The sequence below is a fragment of the Mandrillus leucophaeus genome, unplaced genomic scaffold (assembly GCF_000951045.1).
Source record: "Mandrillus leucophaeus isolate KB7577 unplaced genomic scaffold, Mleu.le_1.0 Scaffold273, whole genome shotgun sequence".
NCBI lineage: Eukaryota > Metazoa > Chordata > Mammalia > Primates > Cercopithecidae > Mandrillus > Mandrillus leucophaeus.
Genome location: NW_012102843.1, coordinates 1,931,084 through 1,939,115, shown reverse-complemented (window position 1 = coordinate 1,939,115; position 8,032 = coordinate 1,931,084). Strand labels below are relative to the sequence as shown.

Sequence of the window (8,032 nt, the reverse complement as noted above, 5' to 3'; positions counted from 1 at the left end):
TCAGCCTCTCGAGTAGCTGGGGTTACAGGCATGCGCCACCACACTCGGCTAATTTTTTGTATTCTTAGTAGGGATGGGGTTTCACCATGTTGGCCAGGGTGGTCTCGAACTCCTGACCTGAATTTATCCACCTTCCTCGGCTTCCCAAAGTGCTGGGATTACAGGCGTGAGCCACCGTACCGGACCAGTTTCCGTTTTGATGAATGCAGAGCACTGGCATATTCTTATGTGAATTCTTTAAAAAGAGATTTTGTATACTCATGCTTGATATTTTGCTTTCAAGCGTGAAAGATTTACCTCCTTTTTACCCTTTTTCTCTCGCCCTTTAGACAAATCGAATTTACCTGTTGTGGCACTAACATAAAATACTGTATAATGTGAATAATAAGTAATATTAGATTAATGTGTAAAATAACATTAGTAAAATGAATAACAGCTTTTATTAGTATTTTCTGTCATCGAATATTATGTTTTACACTGTGTCAGGTATGTGACAATTTGATTTAGCAAGGTATTTTGTGTATTACTGTTTCATTTAAGCTTCGTAATGTAGAATAAGCAATTTAGAAATTGAATTATTTCTGAAATAGTAGTAAGGAAATTTTACATTTGTGTTTTACCCTGTTGGTAATGAAGATGTAAGTCTAAAAAGTAAACTTACTTACATGCCCATCTCTATTAGAAAAAACTAAGAGTTTCAGCATTACGTATTTATACAACTATGGGTCTCAGAGTCTCTCTCAAGTAATGATATGTGCTGAATCTTTCTACAGAAAACTTTAAAAAATAGAACCAGCTTATTAAGCAGTAAAGAGTATAATGCTTAAAATTTACAATTGTCCAGTAATATATTAATAAAATTGATTTTAACTGAAATTACTTTTGGTAACTCTTAAAGATAATAATACATTTTGAGGTTTATTCATGAACGTTACTGATGTTGCTTCCTCTAGCAACACGATAATATTTACTCTCACTCCTGTTATAGGTGAAATCTAAAAAAATGAAACTCGGCCGGGCGTGGTGGCTCATGCCTGTAATCCGAGCACTTTGGGAGGCCGAGGCAGGCGCATCACTTGAGGTCAGGAGTTTGAGACCATCCTGGCCAATGTGGTAAAACCCCGTCTCTACCAAAAATACAAAAATCAGCCAGGTGTGGTGGTGCATGCCTGTAATCCCAGCTACTGTGGAGATGGAGACAGGAGAATCACTTGAACCCAGGAGGCAGAGGTTGCAGTGAGCCGAAACCACACCACAGCACTCCTTTATACTCTTAAATATTTTTAAGAGCACAGCCTGGGCAACAGAGTGAGACTCTGTCTCCAAAATAAAAAAGCAAAAAGAAACTCATGTCAGTTCGCTTTTTTTTTTTTTTTTGGTTAATAATGCTGCTAAAAGTTTTGATATAATATTACAGCATTTTCCGAGAATCTGAATAATAATAATAGGTGGCCTTGAAATTTTTCCACTTCTCTCTTTTCTTTATACTCTTAAATATTTTTGAGAGCACCAAAGAGCTTTTTTGTGAGAGATTATCTATCTAATCTATCTATCTATCTACCTACCTATCTGCTATCTAATTTCCTATTCAAAATTAAAATAGAAAGATTTTAAACATTAAAATATGTAAGTACTCAATCCATTGCCTTCAGAGCAAAGATATCAGAGCACATCATGCATCCTTTGGAAAAATTCCACTATGTACTCATGAGACAATGAGAGAGAAGAGGCAAATAACCTCTTCTTTTATTATAAAATAGTAGTTTTTTGGTTTTGTTTTTATCTCTCAGACCCTCTGGAAAGGTCCTGGGAACCTCCAGGGAGGCTTCAGATCATGCTTTGAGAAATGCTGTCATAAATAATTGAAAGATGATCACATCTTTAATTGTAATGTATTTGCATACATTCAGCTTTGCAAAGCTCCTCCTAATGATGTAGTTTACAAAATCTGAACCAATAGGAAAGGGTATTTGTGAGTGTATATCAACACGGTAATTCTCTTTTTTTTTTCCTATAGTTATGGAAATTCTTGAAGCCCAATACTCCACTGGAATCTCGTATTTCTAAGCAGTGGTGTGAAATTGGTTTCCAAGGTGATGATCCTAAAACAGATTTTCGAGGAATGGGACTTCTGGGACTGTATAATTTGCAGTAAGTAAAATGAAGGACAGCTGACTGATCGAGTGATGTTTTGGTCTCCTCATATTGAAATGGCAAAAGCTGAGTAATTAGCTTCAAAAGCTACTTCCCATAAGACTAAGAAAACATTCAAATTCCCTGAGAGGTCAGGTTCATAAAATGTTAAAAGTGTCTGCTAGTAGCCTTCCTTGTATTTCAGCAAATTTCATGGATTTTTAAAGCAAATCTCAACTATATTTAAAAATTGTTTTATTATTTAAAATTTTCACCCATATGTAAAAACAGAGAAGATTGTAAAGAACACCCTTGTATTGGTCATGCAGATTCAGTAATTGTTGAGGTTTTGAAATATTCACAACATTATTTTTTTGCCAGAAGGGTGTTAACGAAAACTCTACACCATTATTTCACCCTTCATATGTTAATATGTAGTTCTAAAAAATATCAATATTACCTCACATTAACCACAATGCCATTATCACATCAAACAAAATTAACAGTGATTCCTTGGTGTCATCTTTATCCAGTCCATATTCAAATTTCCCAGTTCTCTCGAAAATACTTTTTATGGCTGGTTTATCCTAGTGCACTTCCAACTATGCCCTTTGTTGTTCTTAAATTAGATGGGTCTCTCTTGCTCTGTCCCTTCCTTTTGCCCCCTTCTCCATGTCAGGATTTCAGATCAGTTGTCCTGTAATATGTCCCATGGTCTGGATTTGCCTGTTTGCACTTGTATCCATCCCCTGTATTTCCTGAAAATTGGAGGTATGCAGACAGGCCTGAAGAGATTCAGTTTGACATCACAGCGGGAGGCCTTCCGTGTCCCTCCACTCTCAGCCCTGTGCTGTAACAAATCAGAGGGATCCCATTCTGATGCCTCCAGTGTAAAGTCCTCCTTCTATGATCTTTACTGAACCAATTAATTAATTGTATAAAGAGTGCTTTTCTATTTTTGTTATTTTTCCTATAATTTTTGGCTGGAATTTTTAAAGACTTGGTTTCCTTATAGAGTATAGTTATTTGGTTTCTCTGAAATATAGGCAGGACAGATATTCACTTTTTGCATTTGGTTGCCAGTTCTCAGAGTCAGGAGTTGGTAGCCTTGTTCCCCTGTTAGTGATCAATTTTTTTTTCTCTCTCTCTCTATTTTTAAAACACCATTTGTTAACTCCTGTGTTTCTATATGTTTATTGTAACTCAACTAGTTGTACTTGTTATTTTTATCATGCTTTAATTCAGTCATGTGTAGTCATTATTTTTTGAGCCAAAGAGTCCTTTCAAGTTGATTCTTGTGTCCTTTGACGCTACCCTATTAGGGCAGTGATGTATTTTTAAAAGAAGTTAAGCCTTACTCAGTCATTTTGGTGGCATCCCATTTTCCCCTAGATCTTTCCCTTTATTTTAAATTTAAGAAGTTTAATAATCACCCATTCTTTTATGAAACGTTTTAATGTAATGTTAATGAATGGAAAGTAAACATTAATGACAAAGACAATGTTACAGATAAGTGGATAAAGTCAGCTTTTGAATAACTGGGACAATTGGCCTTCCACTGAGAAAAATAAAATTAAATTAAATCACTACGTCACCTCAGTTCACAAGCTGAAAGTCCAAAACAAGTCTTTCCTACTTTTAGAAGAAAATCAAGATATCTGACTAAGGAGAGATCTCTTAAAGACACGAGCAAAAAAAAGCATCAACTGGAAAAGAAGAATCAATAAATTTCACACATTAAAATTGAAAACTGCAGTAAGATAAGCCCCATAAACAAAGTAAAACGAGACAAGACTGACACATAAATGATAAAGGATCTATGTTCAGTATATTACTGTCTATAAGGTTATTTGTCTTTTTTATTTGAGGTCGTTTTTAGACTCACTGAGCCAAAAAATATGAACAGATGAGACATAAAAGAGGAAACTCAGATAACCAATGAAAGTATGAAAAGAAACTCCGTTTCATTAACAACTGTGAATGTGTGCATTACAATTGCTGACTTGGGTTTGAAATTTCCTCAGAGGAAATTCAAGAACTTCTTTTACCCTTTGGATTTATGCAGTAAATATACACACATCACATTAAATAATAGATGCTATTGTTTTATCATTGTCTCTATGAAGTACTTTTTAACGGATTATTTTTGAGGGTGTGCAGCTTTTTGTGTTTATTAGGAAACCTAACTACCCTTTTCCCTTTAGAATAAAATGTTACTGTTTTTAATATATCTAAACTCAAAAAGATATTTTCCATTCATCCAGAATTCAAATTCCCAGTGAGTATTCGAAGCATATCCTCTCTCATCTCCTTCAGTCTTTTCTTTCTTTCATCATGTCCCTTAACCGAGGCTTCTGCCTTCTGAAGGCCTCCAAAAATCGAACTATTTGACCCCCTCTTCTATAACCCCTCTTTATAATAAAATCTTTGGTTCTCTGGGTAATGGCAAAGCTCTTAATTAAATTTTCAAAATCTACTGGATACATTCCTAAATCTATTCGGATTTCACAGCTACTCTACCATGTCATTACATTTCGAAAACTCTGTTGTGAAAAACTGTTTGTTCCCTGGAGGAGCTGAAACAAGTAATAACCTTATGCCAGTATCCATCTCTGAATTCAGAATGACCTCGAATTGGATTAAAGTGAATATATTCAGCAAGTAAGCAAGTACAGAGTTACAGTTTTCTTTCCCTCCCCCGCTGCAGGTATTTTGCAGAAAGGGATGCCACAGCAGCTCAGCAGGTCCTGTCTGACTCTCTTCATCCCAAATGCAGGTAATTGTTGAAAGTAAAAGATGAATTAGGTTTTATGGGTTAGATCAAATGAACTTCATCTCCTACATGTATCTGTTGATGAGATTCTCAGGAGAGTGAGACTCAAAGCTTTTTCAAACAAGCCCTCATAATCAATGCTGAGTTGGAGGGTTAAAACTTCAGGTACTCATTCCAAGATTTAGGATATCAAGTGGCACCATTCAGGTGAGATATGCATTTTTATTTTATTTTATTCAGGTGAGATATGTATTTATATTTACAGGGACTGATAGTGTCACTAGTGTCCAGGAAGACTGAGGAGGTGGGCATGGAGGAAGAGCAGGGTCTGGGGGAAAGAGTCCAGAGACAAGATGACGGGGGAACAGAAGGAAGAATGGAAGTTAAGAAGTCAGGGACCAAGTGAGAACATCTGGAATTGCTGAGGCTTCTTTCTTTCTTTCTTTCTTTCTGTCTTGTAAAATTCTAGATGCTAAATTATTTGCATTTTCATTTGCTTTTCTACTTTTTTTTTCTTTGATTACATGAAGGGATATCACTAAAGAAGAAATAAGGTATCTTTTCTTTGTTTTTGTGTTTTATCGCTTTATTTTGTTTTAGAATAAGTATGGGTAAGAATTTTTTAAGGAACTCTGAATTTATTTGTTTCTAAAAGCCAACATTTTCAAACTTTTAATTTAATACAGTTGATTATAGCTGGGCTATGTTTTAACGAACTGAAAACCAGATGAGACTGACCGCTTGGAAAATGTCAAACGGTCTTTCTACAGCCATGACGAAATCTGGTTGGAGAAACATTTTGAACACTCACCTAAAGGCTGAACCCCTCACCACACCTGTTCTGACTCCAGTTACCCCAGAGAAGGGCATTTTATTTGGGAATTTTGTTGCACAGAACAACTTTACTCTCTATTAATAGATCTAATTTAATTATTATAAATGGTAGTTTTGTGTGTGTGTATGTTAGTCACTCTTCTTAGAAGGAGTTCCATTATTTTGCAATCATAGTTTTATATCGCTTTTTTTTCTCCTCAGCATGATGGTAGATTAGTTGTTAGTATTCATGTTGGCTAAGTAAATCCAAAATTTTATCAAAACCTTCTTAAAATTCAGGGATACATTGAGTTGGGCTTTTTTTTCCCCCCTCCACCTCACTATTTTACTCATTCTAGCTTCATTTGGCTAAGATTCATTAAGTCATATTACACTTCCCAAATTTACATTTGTAATATTTTATAAGATTAAAAATTCATTCCTTTATGAAAAACACTACAGTTGTTTAGCTTTTTCTTGTTATATGGTTAAAATCAAGCTATTTTATTTTTTTAACTACATCTTCTGAATTGCATATGTCTGTAATGTAGACTCTAAACTCCCTCTAGTTAAAATTGGCTGGGGAGTCCGTCCATGCTCTCAGGTGGCATTTCCTGGAGGAACATCAGTCAGAAGACACGAGTTCTCCACGGTCCTTGGAAAGTGACAATAAGCTCACAGTATTTCTGATTAACCATTGGAGGGGCACTGACTTTGTCTATAAGTCTTTCTTAAAGAAAAGCTTGGCCGGGTGCGGTGGTTCACGCCTGTAATCCCAGCACTTTGGGAGGCCAAGGCAGGCAGATCACGGGGTCAGGAGATCGAGACCATCCTGGCTAACACGGTGAAACCCCCGTCTCTATCAAAAATATAAAAATTAGCCAGTCTTGGTGGTGGGCGCCTGTAGTCCCAGCTACTCGATGGCATGAACCTGGGAGGCGGAGCTTGCAGTGAGCCGAGATCGCACCACTGCACTCCAGCCTGGGCGACACAGCGAGACTCCTTCTCAAAAAAAAAAAAAAAAGAAAAGAAAAAAAAGCTTTATAGTTGTATCTCCTGTGTCAGCCATCCAAGAGACAGTATTTGAGGTTTGGGGTGACTACTCTTACTTAAAAAGAGACTAGCATTTGTGTGTGCATGCATATATGTGTAGTCATGTATATAAAATTACCATGCTTTATCCCTCAAACTACAATAAAATTGAATCAATAAAGTTCAAAAGTCAGTGCGTACTAAGGAAAGCTCTTTCCTGTCTATCGTTTAGCAAGATGACACAGTACTGCTTTTGTAAACATCCATTGGTTGAGTATTAAAGTTACTTGAGGGATAAAAGCGGATTCAAGTTTAAGAAGAAAATTTTAACCGTTAGTTTGTGTGTGTGTTTGTTTTCTCCCTACGAGGGGAATGCAATCTGTTTGGGTCAGGATATCCTATAAGTGTCAAATAAGTAGAGATCACTTGGCCTCTTCTTTTATTTCCAATGCAGATAGATATATGATTTAATAAATATGGAGATACTGTGTAGTTATAAAGCCTTGCTGAAGAGAAAATAGGTGCTTATAAATTCTTTTATATAAAATTTCTTAAATTGCACACATACCTTATTTTAGTTTGGATATGAATCTTTAAGGTAAAAAAATCTCCTGATCTCCTGATTCCTCTTCAGCTGTTTGGTTTGTTAGCCAGAAGTTACACTTTAGAAACAGGTGGCACATTTTAACATGAATTAAAAGCAGTTATTTTGAATTATAACCATTTATAGAATAGAAAATACACATAGTTAAATATCAATTCTGTGTAATGTTTTTGTAGTTGTGTGTTGTGTGTATTATATGAGCGTCTTGTAATCAAATCTTTGCTGTGTGTTCTGGAGAACTCTCCTTTCTTCTAGTCAGATAGAGAGAAATTAAATATTCATAATAACTAGTTTTTACACTGTATTGAGTTCAAATGCCAACTACGGTTTATACAATTTATACAAACTTTGTATATAAGAATTTATAAGCACCCCTTTTCTCTTCAACAAAGCTTTATAAATAAACAGTGCCTCCTTATTTGTTAAATTACATATCTATCTGCATTGGAAATATAAGAAAAGGCTAAATGACCTTAGTGTAAAATACTGAATGAAGGTTACATCAGTCACAGGGAAGAATGGAACATGAGTCCTGCCTCCTCCTGTTGGCTGTACGAAAGGGCATGGGAGTGGGGCAGATGCACACAGAGTAATAGAATGTAGGGCACAGTAAGCCGAGATTGCACCACCACACTCCAGCCTGGATGACAGAGCGAGGCCAAGAAAGAGAGAGAGAG

At 35.9% G+C, this 8,032-nt stretch overlaps 1 protein-coding gene across 3 annotated transcripts in view; it reads left to right on the top strand.

Annotated features, from left to right (window-relative positions):
- ELMOD1 (ELMO/CED-12 domain containing 1) overlaps positions 1–8,032 on the top strand; it is a 58,519-nt gene that overhangs the window by 26,623 nt on the left and 23,864 nt on the right. For 2 of the 3 annotated variants that reach the window (XM_011984750.1, XM_011984752.1), the window contains 3 exons: positions 2,018–2,151; positions 4,841–4,909; positions 5,437–5,460. In XM_011984750.1, coding sequence (XP_011840140.1) covers positions 2,018–2,151; positions 4,841–4,909; positions 5,437–5,460 — 227 coding nt within the window. The remainder of the gene's footprint in view (positions 1–2,017; positions 2,152–4,840; positions 4,910–5,436; positions 5,461–8,032) is intronic. The other variant, XM_011984753.1, reaches the window with a different exon arrangement.